Genomic DNA, 22,301 nt, shown 5'->3' with positions numbered 1-22,301 from the left:
GAAGGTGTGGAAATTAAATATGTATCCCTGGGGCACTATATTTAAAACCCGTTTGTCCTGTGTGAAGAGTTCCTAGTTCTTTGCATGAAGAGCAATCTTTCGCCCCAAAGGAGCGGTCAAAAGATAAGTGCTTGGGAATTTTAAAATGAAGTCATTGAGACTGTTTAACATAGGGGGGGGTGTCTTGTTATTTCCAGATTTGGAAGTGGAGGCCCCCCACTACTTAGTTCCGAGAGTCCCCTGGGACTGAAACGTGGGGGTTTTGCTGCGTCTGGGTTTGGCTTGAGAGGACCTGGAAGGAACTAGAAAGGACCAATTCTTATTAGGCCAGTGCCTACTGAATCTTGCAGGTTGCACTTGCAAAAAATCTTTAACAGTCTGCATAGATTTAGCTTGATCTTCCGTCTTTTTAAGAACTTTGTCAGCCTTGTTGCCAAACAGGCGGTCCTGATTTAAAGGAGCATCCAACAATTTAGCTTTAACATGATCAGGCAAAGATTGCTCCTTAAGCCAAGCATGCCTTCTAAGCACAGACCCAGTAACAGCAGCCCTGCAAGAGGCCTCTAAAGAATCAAAACCACACTGCAAAGTATGTTTTCCAACTTGTTCAGCAAAATGCATTAAATCCTGTAAATCTTTATTTTCCACACAGTCAGGAAGCAACATCATTTTCTGTTTAAGCAGTCCAATAATATGCTGTTGATATTTTAACATATGAAATTGGCAGTTTAAAGCTCTGATTGCCAAGGTTGCAGAAGTATAAACCTTTTTACCCCATCTATCCAGCACCCTGGAGTCTCTATCAGAAGGGGTAGAATTTTTTGCAGTAGAAGCCTTAATGCCCTTGGGCCCCGGAGAAATAGTCTCGGGATCTGCAACAGGATTTCTGAAAATAAACTTGTGGGACTCAGGAAACATGTAGTATTGGTCAGGTTTACTAGGAGCTGGAGGCAGGGAATCAGGGGCCAAACTGGATTCAGAGAACACATCATCAACAATGTCTGGTACAAGAGGTACAGCCAAAGGCCTATGCTGAGGTAGAGGACGGAAGTCCCTAGGCCTCTTTTTTGAATCAGAAAATTCCTGGCTTTCCCAGTGGAAATGCTCCCTTAAAGTATGTAAGGTTTCCCCAAAAGAAAAATCCTCAGGAGGGGAAGCAGAGGGAAAAGTACAGTTTTGTACCTACCATAAATGTAGATGTCCGATAGGTATGCATCTGCAGTCCTAACATATGGGTTGTCCTGCCTCAGGCAGCCCTTCGGTCGGCCGGATTCCAAAGTCTGGGTCTGGCCTCGGCTGATGTCGCACTTCACCCGATGTCATAGCTGCTGTTTATTGGGTATAAAGGCATCAGCCGACGCCATTTTCCTCAGTGTTTCTTGCCCCAGATGCCAGGTGCCCTCTAGGAAGGCTAAATTTGGATAAATGCAAATAATTCCAAACAGTAGAGAGCAAACAATATAAAATATATATATATATATATATATATATATATATATACATATATACAAACAAATACACCATAATAGATTCCCCCAGCTAGCTAAAAGAGGGGTAAATACCCTAGGAATACCACAGAGGGGAAGGAGGGTGGGTAATCCTGACTGCAGATGCATACCTATCGGACATCTACATTTATGGTAGGTACAAAACTGTACTATGTCCTTCAAGGATGCATCTGCAGTCCTAACATATGGGTAGAATACCATAGCCAAACTGGGGGAGGAGGCACTAAGATAAAGATGGTGTAGTTAAGATCCCTTGCAAAACAGCAGTTGCAAAACCTGCTCGGGATCTAGAGTATAAGGGAAGATTATAATGCTTGGCAAATGTATGCACGGAGCTCCAAGTAGCAGCTTCTAAAATGTCTTTGGTAGCCACTCCTGCTAGGAAAGCTGTAGTGGTGGCTGTAGCTCTTGTGGAATGAGGTCTGATATTATCAGGAGTTGTCTTTCCATGAAAAGAGTAGCAAAATCGAATGCAATTTCCTATCCATTTTGAGATTGTCTGTTTTGAAATTGCTTTTCCTTGCATTCCTGTTGCATATGCTACCAGAAGCTGGTCAGTTTTTCTGCTGGTCTTAGTTCTGTCCAGATAGTAGCGTAATTGTCTGTGCACATCCAAGGTATGTAGCAGTCTTTCCCCCCTGTTCTGTGGGTTGGGGAAGAATGTAGGTAAATGAATCGCTTGGTTCAATGATACTCTGGAGACCACACTTTTGGCATAAAGGTAGGGTTAGTTCTCAGAGAGACTCTGTCCTGATGGAAGATAAGGAAGGGTTGTACTGCCCATTAATGCCTGTAACTCAGATACCCTTCTTGCTGAAGTAATTGCTAGCAGGAAAGCAGTTTTCCAAGACAAGAATTGTAATTCTGCTGTTGCTGCTGGTTCAAAAGGGGGAAGTGTTAACTTTTCCAGCACAAAGTTGAGATCCCATGTAGGTAAAGGTGGTTTCCTTGGAGGTTTTACATTTTTGATTCCTCTCAAGAACTGCCCGAGCAGATGATGAGAGAAGACAGGAGGATCCATGTTGTATTCTGCTGAAATTGCTGATGCATGAATCTTAATGGAGGAGTAAGACAGGCCATTGTGGAACAGCTCTGCTAAATATTCCAGGATGTGTGCTATGTTTGCCAATGAGACATTTTCTCCCTTCGCTGCACTCCAAATGAGGTATCTTTTCCACTTGGCTGAAAAAGTCTTCCTTGTGGAGGGTCTGCGTGCCTCCAGGATAATGTCCTTAACCCTCTGAGATAAACCTGGGTTATTTTGTTTTATGCAATATTCCAAGCAGCTAGCTGCAGTGTTTTCAAGTTTGGATGTAGGATCTTGTAGTTGTCCTGTGTTAGTAGTAAGAGACATAGAGGTAGAGGCCATGCGTGTGTCCGAGACATGCTTCTCAGTAGTGGGTACCAATGTTGCCTCGGCCAGTCTGGAGCTATCAGAATTACCCTTGGCTGATCCTCTCTGATCTTCAGTAGAACTTTGTACATCAAGGGAAGAGGTGGAAATGCATATGCTGTCAGGTTTTTCCAGCTGAAGGAAAGGGAGTCCATCCTCCAAGCAAGTGGGTGGTATGCTCTTGTGCAGAATTTCTTCAATTGGTGATTGTGTGGGGAGGCAAACAGGTCTATTTGTGGTAGTCCCCATTTCTTTGTTATGGCTTTGAAGATATCTGGATGCAGCATCCATTCGTGAGCATCGGTGGTAGTTCTGCTTAAGGTGTCTGCTAGAGAATTTTCTTTTCCTGGTACAAATCTGGCCTGAAGTTGAATGTTGAGATTCAGGGCCACATTCCACAGGTCCACTGCCATCCGGCATAGAGGATATGAATGTGTACCTCCCTGTTTGTTGATGTACCACATGACTGTGGTATTGTCCGTCCTTATCAGCAGATGACCCTGTTGAAGGAGTGGTCTGAATGCCTGGATCGCATGTTTCACTGCCAGCATCTCCTTTAGATTTATGTGTAGATTCAGCTGGTCTTGGGTCCATAGGCCTTGTATACACTTGTCCACCATGTGTGCCCCCCATCCTAGGTCTGACGCGTCCGTGGTGATGGTCTGGCTTGGATGAGGTTTGTGGAAAGGCAAGCCTCTGTTCAACTGACAGGCCTGAGCCCACCACAGGAATTCTTGCTTCAGGCATGGAATTATTGGAATCTGGGCTTCTAGACTGTGCTCGTGTTGAGACCATACATTCCTTAGGTACCATTGTAGCTTTCTCATATGCAGCCTGGCATGCGAAACCAATATTATGCAGGATGCCATGTAGCCCAGGGCTTGCAGGACTTTCCTTGCAGTAAGCTGAGTTTGTGTTGTTAATGTCATGAAGTAGACTGGTAGTTGCTTTTGTTTTTCTTCTGTGAGAAAAGCCATCTGAGTTGATGTATCTAGTTCTGCACCCAAGAATGTTATCCTTTGGGATGGTACTAGTCTTGACTTTTGCATGTTGACTGTGTATCCCAAGGCTTGCAACAGTTGTATGACATTTTCCAAATCTTTTGTTAATTTTGCCTTGTTGTCCGCTTGTATTAGGCAGTCGTCCAGGTATGGATAAATTTGAATTCCCTGAAGTCTGCAATGAGCAATTACTGATGCCAGGCATTTCGTGAATACTCTGGGCCCAGTAGATAAGCCAAAAGGCAATGCTGAGAATTGATAATGCTCTGATCCTGCAAGAAATCTGAGGTGTCTTCTGCAATCTGGTCGTATAGGGACGTGCAGGTATGCCTCCTTGAGATCTAGAGTCACCAGCCAAGACTCCTTGCCCAGCATGGGAAGAAGCTGCTGGAGGGTCAGCATTTTGAATTTTGGAACAATGAGGTATGTGTTCAGTGCGGACAAGTCTAGAATAGGTCTCCATTGATTTTCTTTTCTTGGTACAAGGAAAAGCCTGGAGTAAAATCCTTGGCCTTGTTCCATAGGTGGCACCTCTTCTATAGCTCTCATCCTTAGTAAGTTGTTGATTTGTCTTAGAGCGTCTGTTTTTTGGCTTGGTGGTAGGTTTGGCATTCCTCTCTTTTTTGGTAGAGTGTGGAAGTGAAACCTGTAGCCCTTGTCTATTGTTTGTAAAGTCCATTTGTCTCCTGTAATGTAATGCCAGTTGTCGGAGAATAAGGCTAGTTTTCCGCCCAAGGGTGCTTCCAGTTGTTCCCTGGTAGGCGGAACTAGAACCAAGTCATTGTGTCTGCCCTGTGGAAGTGGTTGCAGTTGATTCTGTGGCAGTACTTCTCTGGTTGGTAGGTTGCCACTGACGTCCCCTGTAGGCACCCCTAGATTGACCTGTGCCTCTTGGGCGTCTATTTCTGCCTCTCTGCGCTCTGGAGTTGTCTGGGAAGGACCAATTCTTCGAAGGCCAATTTCTGCTAAACCTCGGAGGTTGGACCTGTAAGAAATCCTTGACTGTTTGGACAGATTTTGCTTTTTCTTCCACCTTCTTTAGAACCTCCTGTGCAGGGGAGCCAAACAAACTTTGTTTCTCCATGGGAGCATCTAGGAGTTTTGACTTAACATGGTCTGGTAATGATTGTTCTTTTAACCAGGCATGCCTTCGAATCACTGTTCCAGTCATAGCTGAACTAAAGGAAGCCTCCAGTGCATCATAGCCACATTTTAAGAAATGGTTACTGACCTGCTGAGAGTTATGTACCAAATCCTGAAGGGACTTGCGGTCTAAAGGTTCAGGAGAAGACAGTTTTTTATTTAGCTGGTCTAACAAAAATTCCTGGTACTGAATCATGTGAAATTGACAGTTCAAGGCCCTGGCGAAAGAGTAGCAGAAGTATAAACCTTTTACCCCATCTCTAATGCTCTAGATTCCCTTTCAGAGGGAAGAGGGTTTTTGGCAGAGGCAGCTGCCACACCTTTAGGGCCCTGTGAAATGGTTTCAGGGTCTGCAACAGGAGCCTTATACAAATGGTAGTGTGTGTCCGGGACCCTGTAATATCTGTCTGGCTTGGCAGGGGCCGGAGGAAGAGAATCAGGAGCAGTACAGGCATCATTATATGCATCATCAACAACTGTTAGTACTGGCGGAATGGCTAAAGGCCTATGCTGTGGTAAGTGTAAAAAGGTCCTTAGCCTTTTCCTTGAATCTGAAAAATCCTGGCCCTGCCATTGGAAGTGTTCCCTCATAGCATGCAAGGTTTCCCCAAAGGAAAATTCTTCAGGAGGAGAAGCAGAAGGAATGGAGTCTTCTGCATCAGAATCCTCATAAGGAGAATATGGGCCTTCGTGAGGGTCTGAAATGTCTGAGTCATCCGAGGAATAATCTGTAGAGACAGGTTCCGGGTTCAGTCCTAGGCCTCTTGTCTGGAAGGGGCTGAGAGGCCCTGTCTGGGTGAGGTTGGGATCCTCTGATCAAAGAAATGAGATCCTCAGCCAGGCTGAGTATTTGTGAACTAGAGGTAGGCCTATGTGAAGGAGTTTTGGCAGGCAAGGCCTTAGAAGATTTAGCTGCTTTAGCCCTGGCAAAAGCCTTGATAGACATGGAAGCAGGGGGTCTAGCAGCCCCACGTGCAGGAGTAGATATGTCTAAAGGAATAGTGTCTGACAAATCCTGGGTGACTGCTTCTGTAGCAGTAAATTCAGTAGCAGATTCAGCCATGCTCTGTGAGGCCTCGGCTATCGGAGGCATGCTTTCGGCCGAAGGAAGAACCGGGGGCTCGGTTTCAGCCGAAACAGAGACATTCGCGGTTGGCCTAACCGTGGTTTCAGCCGAAACCGCGGGCCGCGAATGTCGGTCCTTTTCCTTGCGCTTTTTAGCTAATTGAGTAGTCTGAGTCTCCGACGGCATTTTGTATGCAAAAGCGGGACCAAAAAACTCCTCTGCAAACTCCGACCGACGTCTAAGTGTCCGTCGGTTGAAGGAAGCACAGGCTAGACAAGCTGATACGTCGTGGTCTGGGCCTAAGCAAGGAAGGCAGTAAGAGTGGAAATCCTTATGAGGTATTTGTTTCCCAAAAGTTAAACAATTATTTACTTTGTCTGACATCGGCTGAGGCAAGAAAGAGTCCCCAACGGGGTACTTAGCTTTTTAGAAGTCTTCGGTAGTAGAAATCTCTGGATCTGACCGACCGGCACTTGCGAACAGCTTCTGCTTCGGGCACCGCACGGCAAGAAAGACTGAGGAAAATGGCGTCGGCTGATGCCTTTATACCCAATAAACAGCAGCTATGATGTCAGGTGAAGTGCGACATCAGCCGAGGCCAGACCCAGACTTTGGAATCCGGCCGACCGAAGGGCTGCCTGAGGCAGAACAACCCATATGTTAGGACTGCAGATGCATCCTTGAAGGACATCAGAATACTCTGCATCAGAATCCTCATAAGTAGGTATGGACAAATCCAGGTCATCAGAAGAGTCAGAAGAAACAGAATCCTGATCAGAAGATTCATAATCGAGCTCAGCCCTAGGCCTCTTAGAGGAGGGGGGGTTGACTACCCCTGATTAGAGTTACTGGATCTTCAGCCATTTTTATCATTTGTTTTTTAGGCATAGGGGCCTGAGCATGTGGCCTGGGCATTGTTTTTTTACACATGGATCGAGATTTAGGCCTTAGTAATGAAGGAGGTGTCAATTTAATATGCAAGTATATAGGCCTGAATACACCCTCAGAAGCCGGTGCCTGCACAGCAGCTCCGGACCCATCCAAGGTAGAGACATCCGCTGGTTCCAATCCCGCGGCATACCGGACTCAGAATGGGTCTCAGTAGAGGCCTGCGAATCAGAAGTAGCAGGTATCAGGGGCTGCGTAAGCGCCTCACTGAGTACCGGTGAACTTGCGACTGGCTTAGAAGAAGCGTCGTCAGCAGTTTTGGACCTCGGCGGCCTGTCTCTGTCTTTATCTTTGCGTTTTTTCGGAATCCCGGTAGTCAGATGGCTAACAGACGACATTCTGGATAATTAAACCGAGAACCAAAATATTTAGAGGCAAAAATATACAGACGACGGATAGTGTGCTGATTAAATAAAGCACAAAACCAACAGCAAGGTATGTCGTGGTCAGGGCCTAGGCAAGGAATACAGTATGAATGAAAATCTTTATGCGGTATTTGCTTTCCACAAGTAATGCAATTATTAACTTTTACTGACTTCTTCCCTGACGTCAGTGCGCCAGGGGTATACAAGATGCATCCAACGCCATTTTCTTCAGTTTTTCTTGCCCCAGATGTCAGGTGCCCCCAAGTAGGTAGGCAATACATATTGCTAGTAAAAAATATACATAGTAGGTAGGCAATACATATTGCTAGTAAAAAATATACATAGAAAATAAAAACAATACCTTCAGTTACAAGCAAATACACCACAAAGGTTGTATAGGTTAGAAAGGTATAGAGAAGTCCAGTTAGTTCAGAGGGGATGGAGGGAGGGTAACCTGGACTGCAGCAGTGTGAACACTCGAACATCTACATTTATGGTAGGTACAAAACTGTACTATGTTCATTGTGTAACACTGCTGCAGTCATTACACTTGGGTAGAATCCCAAAGCTAAGGTTGGGTGGCTGGTCTATAAAGAGTTAGGATTGGCTATGAGGCCCTGCAGAACTGCAGTGGCAAATCCTGCATTGAACTCCAAGTTGCAGCCTCCAAAATTTCCTTGGTAGGTACTCCTCTGAGAAAGTCTGTTGAAGTGGCTGTTGCCCTGGTGGAATGTGCCCTGATGTTATTAGGGACTGATTTTCCATGCTGTGTTTAGCAGTAATGAATACAGTGTCCTATCCATTTGGATATAGTCTGCTTAGCCTTGCCCTGTGATCCTGCAGCATATGCTACAAACAGTTGCTCAGTTTTCCTGAAAGCTTTTGTTTTGTCCAAGTAGAAATGTAGTTGCCTGTGTATGTCCAAAGAGTGCAGAAGTTTCTCCCCTTTATTCTGGGGGTTTGGATAAAAAGTTGGCAAATGGATGGTTTGGTTAAGAGCCACACTATATACCACCTTTGGCATAAAGGTAGGGTTTGTCCTTAAAGAAACCCTGTCCTGATGAAAAATTATAAAAGGTTCCACTGCCATTAATGCCTGTAGCTCTGAGACTCTTCGTGCTGAAGTTACTGCCAGGAGCAGAGCTGTTTTCCATGATAAAAATTTTAGATCGGCTGCATTCGCTGGCTCAAAAGGTGGCAGGGTCAGTTTTTCCAAAACGAAATTGAGGTCCCAAGTTGGTGTTGGTGCTCTTCGGTGCGGTCTTATGTTTTTAGCCCCTCTGAGGTACTGCTTTAGCAAGGGATGAGAGAATAAAGGAGGATCTGTGTTGTAATGTGCTGAAATGGCAGAGGCGTGGATCTTAATTGATGAGAAGGATAGGCCTTTGTCCAGCATCTCAGTTAAGTATTGTAAAATCTGAGAAATGTTTGGGACAAGAGGGTCAAGGCTTTGAACCTGGTTCCAGGCGCAGAACCTCCTCCATTTTTTCTGAGTAAGCTTTCCTGGTGCTAGACCTCCTGGCCTCCAAAATGACATCCATAACAGCTTTGGAGAGAGGTGTTGCCTGTTTGACTAATGAATCTGCCATGCAGCCAAGTTTAGGGTTTTGAGCTGACCGTGCAGGATCTGATTGTTTTGTTGAGTCAGAAGGTGTGGAATTTGAGGCAAAATCCATGGTGTGCCTTGAGCTAAGTTCTTTAAGATTGGGTACCAGTGCTGGCATGGCCAGTCTGGAGCAATCAGGATCATCTGTGGTTCTTCTTGTCTGGCTTTTAGGAGTACCTTTGAGAGGAGAGGCAGTGGTGGAAAGACATAAACTTTTAGGCTTTTCCAGCTGAACGAGAGAGCATCCACTTTCCATGCTTGTGTGTGCTAAATCCTTGTGCAGACTTTTTGTAGTTGGCAATTCAGTGGGGAGGCAAAAAGATCTATGTCCGGGCACCCCCATTTTTGTGTTACCATGCTGAATATTTGTGGATTCAATTTCCATTTGTGAGGGTCCATGATATTTCTGCTGAGATCGTCTGCCAGAGTATTTTTCTTTCCTGGCAGGAATTGTGCTTGCAGATGAACTTGATACGTTAGAGCTGTGTTCCACAAGGTCATGGCTTGCCTGCATAGGGGATAATAATGAGTGCCCCCTTGCTTGTTTATGTACCACATCACTGTGGTGTTGTCTGTCTTTAATAATAATTGTCCTGGATGCAGAAGGTCCTTGAAAGCTGTTAGGGCATTTTGAACAGCCAACATCTCTTTTTGATTGATGTGAAGATGCATCTGGTCTGTGGTCCACTGGCCCTGAATGCATTTTCCTGCCATGTGTGCTCCCCAGGCGTAATCCGAAGCATCTGTTGTTAGAGTCTGCCTGGCTGTGGGTAGGGTAAAAGGCTGACCCTTGTTTAGGTGACATGCCTGTGCCCACCATCGAAACTCCTGCTGTAGGCAGGGAATCATTGGTATTCCTGCTTCTAAACTGTGAGAGTGTTGAGTCCAAACACTTTTTAGGTACCATTGTAATTTCCTCATATGCAGTCTGGCATATGGTATTAGTAGTATGCAGGATGCCATGAATCCCAGGGCCTGCAGAATTTTTCTTGCAGGGAGATGGGATTTTTTTGCCAGTAATTGAAAATATTGAGTTAGTTGAACTTGTTTGTCTGGCATGAGATAAGCCATCTGGGCCGTTGTATTTAAGCTGGCACCCAGGAATATAATCTGTTGTGAAGGCACTAGTTTTGACTTCTTTTCGTTTACTGTGTACCCTAGAGAAATTAGCAACCTTTTTACAAATGCCAGATGCTGCAGAAGAATGCCCTTTGTCTCTGCTTGAATGAGGCATTCGTCCAGGTATGGATATATTTGAATTCCTTTTTGTCTGCAAAATGCAATTACTGGTGCCAGGCAGTTTGTAAAGACCCTGGGCGCAGTAGATAAGCCAAAGGGCAGTGCAGAGAATTAGTAGTGCATTGTACCAGCTTTGAATCTGAGGTATCTTCTGCGATCTTGTCTGATAGGGACATGCAGGTATGTCTCTGAGTTCCAGAGTCACAAGCCAAGCCTTCTTGCCCAGCATGGGTAGAAGCTGCTGTAATGTCAACATTTTGAATTTCGGAAGATCCAGGTAAGTATTTAGAATTGAAAGGTCTAGTATGGGCCTCCAGGCCTTGTCCTTTCTGGGGACCAGGAAGAGTCTTGAGTAAAATCCTTGTCCTTGTTCCTGTTGTGGTACTTTTTGAATAGCTCTCATGTCTATGAGAGCTGAAATTTGTTTTTGTGCCTCTAACCCATTGATTTTGTGGCAGGTCTGGCATTCCTTTTAGCCTTGGTAAAGTATGAAAGTGGAACCTGTAACCTTGAGACACAATATTCAGAACCCATTTATCTTGGGTGATTGTTTGCCAGTTTTGAGAAAAAAAGTGCTAGTTTTCCCCCTAAGGGGGCTGCCAAAAGTGAAGTGCTTGGCGTACGAAGGGGAAAGTCATTGGGACTGTTTCCTGTAAGGTTGAGACTTGTCCTCACGTCCTTTTGGGGTTGAGGTGCCCCACTGTCGTTGTCTGTTTGAGCCTTGGGGTTGAGATCTGCCTCTTGGATGTCTGTATCTGCCTCTCTGTGGCCTGTCTGACACTGGAAAGGACCAATTCTTTGTTGGCCAATTTCTGCTAAATCGAGGTGGTTGTACCTGAAAGAAATCCTTGACTGTTTGCACAGATTTAGCTTTATCCTCCATTTTCTTTAACACCTCTTCCACCTTAATACCAAACAAGGTATCACGCTGTAAAGGAGCATCCAATAATTTTGCCTTAACATGATCAGGTAAACTCTGTTCTTTTAACCAAGCATGTCTTCGAATCACAGAACCCGTAACTGCGGCTCTACAAGAGGCCTCTAAAGAATCAAAACCACATTGGAGAGTATGTTTTCCCACCTGTTCAACTGCATGCAATAAATCCTGCATTTCTTTACAGTCAGGAGCTTCTGAGCTTGCAAGCATTTTCTGTTATAAATGGGACATCAAATATTGTTGGTACTTAAGCATGTGAAACTGGCAATTTAAAGCCCTTACTGCTAAAGTTGCAGAAGTGTAAACTTTCTTTCCCCATCTATCCAAAGCTCTGGAATCTCTGTCAAGAGAGTACTGGATTTTTTGCAATGGAAGCCTTAACCCCTTTTGCACCCTGGGAAATAGTTTCTGGATCAGAAGGGTTTTTATAAAGAAACTTGTGAGAGTCAGGACTCCATATTACCTATCTGGCTTAGCTGGTGCAGGGGGCAAAGAATCAGGAGATAAGCTGGATTCAGAGAACACATCATCCACAATATCTAGCACAGGCAGAATAGCCAGGGGCCTGTGTTGAGGCAATAAAAGGAAATCCCTGAGCCTTTTCTTGGATTCTGAATAATCCTGACTTTCCCAATGGAAATGCTCCCTCATGATATGTAAAGTTTCCCCAAAAGAGTAATCCTCAGGAGAAGAGGCTGATGGGATAGATTCTTCAGCATCAGAGTACTCATAGGGGGGTAGAGAGTATCCCTGGTCTGAAGAGGAATCAGAGGAAATGGAAACCTGATCAGAAGAATCGTAGTCTGTATCCTGCCTAGGCCTTTTCTCAGGATGGGGATGGGAACCCCTGATTAGAGTAATGAGGTCTTCGGCCATTTTAAGCATCTGTTTCTTAGGCATGGAGGACTGTCCAGGAGAATGCTGCACTTGCTTCTTTGTCTTTAATGGTACTTTAGTCTTGGCTGTTGCTTTAATGGTAAGTTGTGAAGGTATGAAAACACCCTCAGAAGCCGATGCCTGCTCAGCGGCTCCGGACCCATCTGAGGGATTAGTTTCCATAGGCCCAATACCTTGAGTTTCCAGAGGCCTAGTTGTCTCCACGTGGGAGTCGGAGGCAGCCTGTGGCTCTGAGGTAGCAGGTGTCAGGGGCTGCGAAAGCACCTCACTGAGAACCGGCGACCGGCCTAGAAAAGGTTTCGTCGGTTTTGGACCTCGGATGCCTGTCTTTATCCTTGTCTTTGTGTTTTTTCGGAATTGCGGTCGTCGGTTGATCCGACGGCATAGTATAATTGAACCTTCGGCCAAAGTAGTGTAAAGCAAAATCAAAACGTCTTTTTATAGTGCGTTTGTTAAACCTAGCACAAAACCGACAACTAGTGACGTCATGATCAGGGCCTAGGCATGGAATACAGTAAGAGTGGAAGTCCTTATGAGGTATTTGCTTCCCACAAGAAAACAATTATTAACTTTTGCAGACATAGGTCTGAAGCAAGAAAAAAGTTTCCCCAACGGGGTACTTAGCTTTATTGAAGACTTCGGATCTGAAATTTGACTTCGAAAATCTCAGAAGTCGGCCGACCGGCACTTGCGATCTGCTTCTGCTTCGGGCACCGCGTGGCAAGAAAGACTGGAGAAAATGGCATCGGATGCATCTTATATACCCCTGGCACACTGACGTCAGGGAAGAAGCGACAGCAACCGATGCCGGACCAAGACTTTGGAACTCTGGCAGACTACGGGACCGCCTGACGGCAGGATAACCCAAGTGTAATGACTGCAGCAGTGTAACACGATGAACATCATCAATTAATAACTCATAGTCTAAAGCCTTGCCGTTAACCAGTGATTGCAATCAAATCTTGCACCCTGTAACTGTGAGGAAATGAACTTAACCATTGACACAGCCCTGCTCACTTTTGTTACAATTTTCAATCTCCATGTATTTCAGAAGTACACAGTTTTTCAGTGCTGCACAGTACTTCACCTCAATACTCAAATGAAGTTTCATTTCTCATACCTATCTGCACTCTGGAAGATACGAAGTCTTGAAAACCCAAAAATCCATCTTCATTTAGAGAATTCAAATCACATAACTGCAGGAAAAAAAAAAACAGGGAAAAAGAAACTCCTGACACCAATAAGTAATCCAGACAGTACAGGGGCAGGTCCGCAACACACACCACAGTCCCACACAGCCACAAAAATCTCACATAGTGATAATATTTTGCTGCACCAAACTTTGTAAGAAAATTCAATCCCTACCAAACTGTTCACAAAAAAGCAGAAAGGTGAAAGGTTATGAGAATCAGACCAAAATTCTGTACTCTCTTTAAAAAAAAAAAAAAAAAATGGGACAACCACACATCCCCCAAAACACTCAGCAGCAGCATTTAATAAAGAGAATACACCTACCATCCTAACAGAGAACAGATTGGTATATTCAGGGATTCGTGAAGGGCAAGAAATAAAAAAGAAAGGTTCGCTGACTGAAAACAAAACAGCAGAACCACGAAAGATGTACTAGAGAGAGCAATCACAAGATACGTAATGTGCACACACCTTTCATCACCAAGGGAAGAAAGACGAACAGGTTAAACAAGAAACTAGTTAAAATCAGACAAATATAGATAAAATAAAAATTCGCACTGCTTGAGATTTAGATTCCTCCGTCTAATCACAATGGCAGCAAACAAGATCTGAGGATTAGGGGATAGTATAGAGAATTATGGGTAGAGGGAGGAGCTCGAGAGTCAGATCCAAGTCGAAGAAATGCAGCCAAGTTGGATCCGAGGATTGGATCTGTAACCCATCAGTGAGGAAGAATGAAAAGGACATCAGATATAATAATTTCTGGGGTGGTGCAGGGACCTAAGGGGCATAATGACATCCTTGATCCTAGCATCAGACAGAGTATCCTGCCTATCTATCCTCAGCCAGCCTGACAAGTGTTACAAGTCTTACAATGGAGTTATGAATGCCTAAGATATTAGTGAGATGTGATGCAGGCTTACGGGACATTTATGGCACAGGCTTACAGTAAAGGTGACTCTCAGTAAGAATGGGAGTTAGCATAGTTGTGCCAATTTTCTTTTTCACTACGTGGCTGAAGTAAACTTGTAGGATATCTAGAAGGCTTGGGCGAAGATTTCTTTACCTTGGTTGGAATGACTATCCTCCTTTACAGATAAATAAATGTATCTTTCGCATGTGGAATCAGTAGGTCTTAGAAAATGTAGATTGTCAGTAAACAAGAAGCTTTTGCTACAATGCCTCAGAAAATAAAGTGCTCACAAGCTGGCTAAAGATGAGGCTGAAAACAGATTCAGACTCTATGGTGAAGAAGTGTGACTCTACAGGGCTCAGACCCCCTTACCTTCTTGTTGGCAGCCCTGTACACAGCCCCTGCATCATGAATGCTGTAAAGGAACAGTCTGAACGCACAGGCCTCATACCCACATATCTTGCCTTATCACTCCGCAGCACAACCACTGCACCATGACTGGAGTTACTCAGAGGCACAGCTTACAAGTGAAAACTGGTGGACTTGGACCTGGGATGAAAGGATGCAGCGCAAAGCATTAACCTCTGAGCTAAAAACAAACAGAAAACAGGCATCAAGCCTGCTACTTCTCAGATACTAAGGAAATGCTCTACCACTTCAGCCAAGTCTCATCACTAATTCAGAGCTTACTAATGTAGTGGGCAACTCAACTGATCCAGTAACTTTGTCCACTTTTAGGCTAACAGATGGCATATTTTACCTCTTCCATGTTATAGTTTGTGTTTTTATTTTGCCATAGTAAGATTAGAATTTATATCAAAAGGTAGTAATGCCTTCAAACTCCCCAGATAGTGCCAAACTTTGCCATAAATTTTAAAGCCAATTCAATTTCATTCAGAAGTTTACCCTCTTTAGCAAATAATGTAATGTACTTTTTTCTTCTGGTTATTTTAGACATTTATACGAGCATTTTTCTATTTATACTTCATACTTAGAGAGAACTTTTATTTTTGTTTTTTTCTTCTTTCTAACCAGATCATTTCATAAACCATCTTATGAGGCATTTTAAATTGGACAATTTTCTGTGGGTTGTTCACTCTATGTGAGCAAAGTGGTCTATCAAATTCTTGTTCATTAGTCATTTGAGACAAACAGTATTTTTACTTATCTTCACTCCACCCTATCTACTCCTTTAGGAACCAATTTTGTAATCAGAAATCTCATTATAGAAGTGAAAATGCTACTGGATCTGTTTACATTATTTCTTTCTTCCTTTACCTCAACTTCTTTTTTCTGGTTTCACATCTTTGGGACATTGTTCACCTCTTTCCAAATTGATTTCTGTTCTTTGACAGCACTTGTTTTATCTTTTAGTCTGTTCTTTACAGTTCACTGAACTGTAGTCAGTGCCTGATAATCGTGGCAAGAGAGCTTGATTATGGTTTTATAAATTTGTTTGCAGTAATATAGCTAACATGGCACCATCTGGTCAGGTTTCAATTTTTGTTGTCTTACGCATTACTAACGTGCTGCTTCCCCATTAATACCTTGCCTTCCTATTTTTCTAACTGCTAAGCCACACCCTCATCCCCTATTGCCTCCCAAATGGTCTTCACTTCCTTCCCTTTCTCATTTACCTATGTATGTCCTTGATTCTTAATCCACTTATACCTGCTCCATAGTGCAGCCTAAGTGGCATCTAACTACCTACTGTTCTCAAATCGTTGGCAAAAATCATTTCTCTTCACTGTTCCAGTATGGGAATCTATTTTGATACATAATTATAAATGTTATTGCCGTTTTCAAATCACCTGTAAACTCTAAGCACTAAAAAAGATAATTCTGTTTGTCATATGAACAAGGGTGAAAGACCCAAAACATTTATGAGCCAATATAAGATGATAAAACAGGAAGGGGAGGGGGAATTAACAGCAGACAGTAAAGCAAAACATTCACTCACCCGCTAATGACCCTTACATCCTGCACACGTTCACCCATTGTAGCAAAGGCTCGTTTAATGAAATTTTCATCCATATAAGGATCCAGCTGAAAAAAGAAAAAAATGCAACTTTATACAAATGTACAAGTGCTTTTTCTCGCATCCTAACTCATAAGTGCAGCTGCATCATCAGATGCCTTGGAAAATAAGTTACTTTACTTAAAGCTGCTGTATCACAGTTAAGACAATGGCATGCAAGTCAAGAGAACTATGGTTTTATTTTATTAGGTTTTCAATGGAAAAGTGCAACTGCATACCATAAAATAATTACATACCAATAAATAATTTTAGATTATCCTTTGCATCTTCATTAGTCACCATTTCAGTACAATGATCACATTTCAACAACTGTAGCTATAAAGTCCAAGTAAACCAAGACAAATCATCTAGCCAATAGCCACATGGCTCTACTGTAACTGTGACATGCTCAAGAATGCACAATTCCGAGCCTCATTTCTGCCTTCAAAGACACACACACACACACACGGTAAAGCATACATGAAAGGAAACTGGGACAATAAAAAAGGCATAAAGCTGTGAAAAAAAGAATGCAGATCAACAAAGTCTAAAAACAATGCCCACCAGTTGGTTTGCGAAAAAGCACTACATAAATTAATGACTGGGCTCACTACATTCTACTGGATACTTATTTTTATAATCCACTTCTTTTCATTTTGTTAAGGTATGGTGAAAACATGGTCTCCTATTTCTTTTCTCTCACTTTAATAGATGCATCTTCACAGCACATAATACTTGGAGTTGTTGTGTCTTTTGGCTTTTCCCGGTTAGGGGTCGCCACAGCGGAACTTCGGTCCGCTAACGATTGGCAGTAGATTTTTGCGTGCCGAGTTGCCAGCCCTGACGCACAACCTTCAACGAAGTTACGCCCATTCACGCACGTCTCCACACAGAAGACGCTTTAGCTGAGAATCGAACAGGACAATGTCTTACCATGAGGCGACGATGCTACCGCAGCACCACCACCGCAGTAGCACACAATACTTGGAGTACAATCTTCAAATTATGACAATAAGAAAGCTAAATCCAAACCAAAAAAGCCAGCTCTGTGGTACAGAAAGTCAAAGGCCAAACTATAGCCTAGAATTCTAACTGGCATACATAGTTAAAAACCCTGACAAATGCCGAGATGACCTGGGATGGGAGTGAGCAGCCAATGCTGACTTGTCCATCCTGAAAGGATGGAGGTTGCTTGGTCTACTGCAATTCTGTTACCAAGCAGAGGGTGGGTGATGCAGGATGCAGCATTAATATCTGGAGGGTGTGCATTTGATGCGACATACAGTCCTCAGTGCTTTAACTGGTATTTGACAAGTCAAATCAACTACTGTGATACAAATCCTAAATGTACAAGGGAAAATCATTTTGACAATCTAGAGGTGGACAAAGTTGTTGGACCAGCTGTGTTAGCTGGTAAGTTAGTGAACTCTGAAGAAGTGACGCGAGCCTTAACTTAGCAGTGTTCAAATCTAGCTGCTAAGGGACTAGATAAGGACAAAAAAAAATCTCAGGTCCTTGTAGGAATGAGGACCATTTCACCATCAGCCTTTCACCCTCCCCCCAATCTGACTAAACAAATGGCATGAAATCAATGAATGAATGGTCTGATTTATGATCAGCAAGGTTTTGAGAGGAAAAAAGTACTAAAACTACTAAATTAATTCAAAATAGCTATAACGGTGGAGGAAAACAGTGTACCTCTGGAGTAAACTCAAGCATTCTGACATCCTGCCTTTAGATAGAGAGGAGGGGAATTATTTGTGAATGCACCTTTTCAGAGAAGGAAGTATACAAGAATCCATAGTAAAATCAGCTAAAAAAATGACATGCAACGTACTTAAAATACCTCAAAACAAAGCAAATGATGACGAAAACAGGCTGTAAAAGAATAAAAATGGCAAACTTTAAAATAAGACAGACTGACAGAATCTTATAATGAATAAAGTATGAACTGATAATGAATGCTAAAAATACATACAAATATCAAGTCCCTGGGGAGTTATCTTATAGGTTCATAGGTTGGTACTAGGCTATCGGCACTATGACCTATACAAGCCTAACCATAACAATTCCCTGGCTATTTCTTCCCACAATATTTACTTCCCTGGACCCCTGTCTAGCAGGGCGACTGACGTGATCGCTGTAGTGAATTTCCTATCTCCCATCTAATCGTCAAGGTTCCTTTTGAAGAGGGCCAAAGAGGCGCTCTGCTTGACATGTATGGGCAGTCTATTCCAGAGTCTGGGGAGTCCCTGGGTCAGGAACCTATCCCTCCATCATGTTTTGTTCATTGTGATAACAAGGTTTAGATCCCTGGAGCGTATGGCTCTGAGGGATTGGGATTTCTTTAAGTGTAGCATGTCCAACAGCTTTGGGTTTGACATGGCCTTGTATGTTAAGCAGAGATCTCCTCTGAGTAGACGATATGCCACAGAGTATAGCTGGAGTTTTTTTAGATGGTCAGCATAGGGCATCTGCTTTAGGTCTGTGATTCTTTTAGTGAGGTATTTCTGTGGCCTTTCCAGTTGTTGCAGATGTCTTGAGAGGTACATACCAAACGGACCATTGCATTCTATAATAGGTCTAATGAGGGATGAGTACAGTGGGACAATGACCTCCTTTTTTCTGGATGAAAAGCCCTTAGTGATGAGGTGTGCCACACAGAAGGATTTCCTGACTGTTGTGGCGATGTGGTTATCGAAGGTGAGACCACTGTCCACCTGTGTCCCTAAGTCTCTTATCACAGTTTTGGTGTTTAGTGTACTGCTACCTATGTGGTAATTCATGGGTACATGTTTTTTCCCCAAAGGGGATAACTATACATTTCTTGGCATTGAGCTTGAGCCCATGGCTCTGGCACAAAAAAAAAAAAAAAACAAATGACTCATGCAGATTGGTTCACTTCTGCTGAGCACTCAGACGCGCTGGTTATATGGTAGTCAGCCACTGACTGAAGAAGAGATTTTATGATCAGGATAAAATGTACTCTAAAGCTGTTATACTATTCAGTTCTCCGGACATGTCTATCATAAGTTCAAGTCTACTCTTCGTGAACCCCGAAACTTTGAAAATAAACATCAAATGTATAATCATCTGACAATTGTAAATCCAGGTTTCTCAAGTCTATCTACCCCTTCACCACATCTCACTATAATTCACTGGAACATTGCCTTCTTCAGGGTATCGTTCTTTATCACTCACTTTCCATTCTATTCTTCTCAGCCTCACAATTACCTTAAAAATGGTCCATGTTTTGAAAAAATCACATATCACTTATCTACTTTCTCATTATTTTAATTACCCACCTCTCTTTGCGTACATAATTTCAGTTATTTTAATATTGTAAATACTGTTATATTACCTAATTCTGCTGCAAAGTACTTAAGAGAACAGTTGTGTACGTAAACATTCTATAACAGAAGATGTTCAAATAGATCACTATTTCAGCAGCATTAGCCATTTGAGTTGTATCCTGACAAGGATATGACAACTGGCCAACCTTCAGAGCTTAAGGGCACTGCTCATGCACCTTATCCAATGTACAGCTTGAGAAGAGTGGTATAAAGGTCAGTGCTTAAGGTACCAAACCTTCACAGCCTTCTTGCCTCAGAGTAAGGGAAGTTAGAACCCTACTGGTTACATATATGCTGGGAAAAAGAAAATAAAACTATCCGTATCCTGGCAAAAACATAACAAAAAGAAGGGCATACAAAGAGTGTGTTCCTACTGCAACAGTGATCTATATGAACACTTACCATTATGGTAAGTTTACTTTACAAATGTGCTACGCTCATCATTAGATCACGATTGCAGTAGCCTAAGCTATATAGGCTGACTACCAGAGTTTAGAAAGAAAGGTATGATGAAAAAGGGTCAGAGTCCAGAAGCCCCTGGAGAAAAGTGCTAGCACAACCTGCTTTGGACCTAAAAAAATAATCTAATTTGTAATGCTTTGCAAAATTACGCATAGATGACCAAGTTGTTTAGTCTAGTACATTTCCAGAATTCCTCTTTCCAAAAAGCACAGAAGCATGAGCCCTGATCTTGCCTGAAAGTGGCATGCTATGGTGAGAGTAACAAAAACAATGGCATGAGACAACCATTTAAAAATTGTCTGTTTTGATAAGAATTGCCCCTTTTTTCCTTCACAGGAAATAAACAGTTGATCAAAATTCCTGAAGGATTTAGTACTCTCAATGTAGTATTTGAGAGTTGATTGTGAGCATCTAGAATGTGTAAAATTCTCTCCCTTTCTTTTTTTTTTTTTTTTTTTTTTTTTGTTCGGGGAAGAAAACAAGGAGATGAACAACCCGGCTCAAAGTTAAACATGAAACCACTTTAGGCAGAAAATGAAGGAATTTTCAAAGTTACAATATCCTTGTGAAAACTGAAAATGCTGACTCACCATAAAGAGCCTACAGGTTCTTGAAAAAGTCAAAGCAACAACTAACACTGCTTCCAAGTAAAGAACTTGGAATCAGTCTCAAGAGCCAGTTCAAAAGGAAAAAGTTTAAATTTCTCAAGAACAAAATTCTATTTTTGGAGGAATATAAACTTGAAGACAAAACAAAGGCTTTACCTGTAAACTATGTACTCACATACAAATTGGTTCAGCTATACCCGTATTTATGAAGACATGATAAAATTAATTATTTAGGAGTATGGGTTAAAAATGATTCTGCTATGGTGGGAACAGACTAAACAAAAGAGATTATAAAAACTGAAACTGGAAGATCTTGCCTATGGATAGGGATAGCAAGATAAAAGCAATATTTTTTTCAGTTCATTTAGTTTTATGCACAGGTCAAGCATAAACAGTTGAAGAATTTTATCTGGAAGGGGAAGACAGCAAAAGTCAAGTGAGATAAACTGATCCTTCCAAAAGAAAAAGGAGGTTTAGGATTAAGATTACCTGATTTGAAGGGATATTTTACAGCTACACAGTTAAGGATGCAAAAAACACACAAAGTTACAATTCAAAGTGGAAAGGGATGATACTGAATCATGGGGGTTAAGTCAAGAAATAAGAAAAGAGTGGGATTTTGGACACAGTCCTGAAGGAGAACAGTCACAAGGAATATTATCTTTAGAAAAGTAAAAGAAAGTATACTAAGAGCTACGCCAACATGACTTCCAAGATGTCTGCACACTGAGTGACAGCTTAATTTTAGCTCTCCCAGCATGAGAACAGAAACTTAGAAGATAGAGTCACTAAACTCATATTTTTGGGTAAATTTCAGTAACTGGCTAGTAAGTGCACTGCCTAAACGCCAACAAATCTATTACAAAACATGAGGAAAAAACACTGACCGGGAAGAATTCTGTAGTTGTTCAGCAAAAAGCAGTGCAACCTGCAGCTTTGGTGTAAGACAGGACTTCCAGTATGCTAAAGGAAAAAATAAGTCAGACATACAGACCTGATTAAACTAAACGAAACATTGGAGTATATCAATTTAAATAACAAAATGTTAGAAAATGGAAGAAGCTTTAAACAGATATTCTGATAAGGTGATAAAACTGCAAAAAAAAAAAAAAAAAAAAAAAAAAAAAAAAATCAGAGGTCGAAATGAAGAAAAGGCTGGCTGAATATGAGATTGTTCAAGAAGAGATGTTTAAAAAATAATAGAATCACAGGACAGATCGCGTACGGAAAACCTGAGACTTTCTGCTGTAGCAGAGAAGCTGGAAAGGAACAGACTATTAATTTTATGAAAGCAGAAATAAGCAACTGGACTGGTACTCCATACCAGAAGTTGTTAACTGAAAGGGCACACTGTGTGTATGCTCCAAACCTGGCCATGAGAAAGCAACCCAAACCTTTAATAGCAAAGATGCAGTTCCTTCTAGGAGGAAGAGAGTCTGACAAAACTGTAGCAGAAGGACAAAAGTACTAAAAGTGGGAGACAGAGGGCCAAATTCAGGAAGCCTCTGTGTAAGAGTTATAACTCTTACACGGAGGCTGCAGTTAAACGGTGTGATGTCAGCATGTCATGCATATGCATGAGGTGCATGAGGCATGCTGAATCACACTGTAACTCTTACACGGTCCGTGTAAGACAGTAGGGGGCGTGTCCGTA

General features: G+C 42.5%; 1 protein-coding gene across 2 annotated transcripts in view; it reads right to left on the bottom strand.

Moving 5' to 3' along the window:
• Window positions 1-22,301, bottom strand: part of LOC122796674 (tRNA selenocysteine 1-associated protein 1-like) — a 710,917-nt gene that overhangs the window by 609,495 nt on the left and 79,121 nt on the right. For both annotated transcript variants that reach the window (XM_044065349.1, XM_044065348.1), the window contains exon 2: window positions 16,168-16,253. In XM_044065349.1, the coding sequence (XP_043921284.1) occupies window positions 16,168-16,253 (86 nt within the window). The remainder of the gene's footprint in view (window positions 1-16,167; window positions 16,254-22,301) is intronic.

The sequence above is a fragment of the Protopterus annectens genome, chromosome 3.part0 (genome assembly GCF_019279795.1).
Source record: "Protopterus annectens isolate FY-2018-M chromosome 3.part0, PAN1.0, whole genome shotgun sequence".
Taxonomy (NCBI): domain Eukaryota; kingdom Metazoa; phylum Chordata; order Ceratodontiformes; family Protopteridae; genus Protopterus; species Protopterus annectens.
Note: the sequence above shows the minus strand (reverse complement) of the source record. Positions and strands in the feature narration are given on the sequence as shown.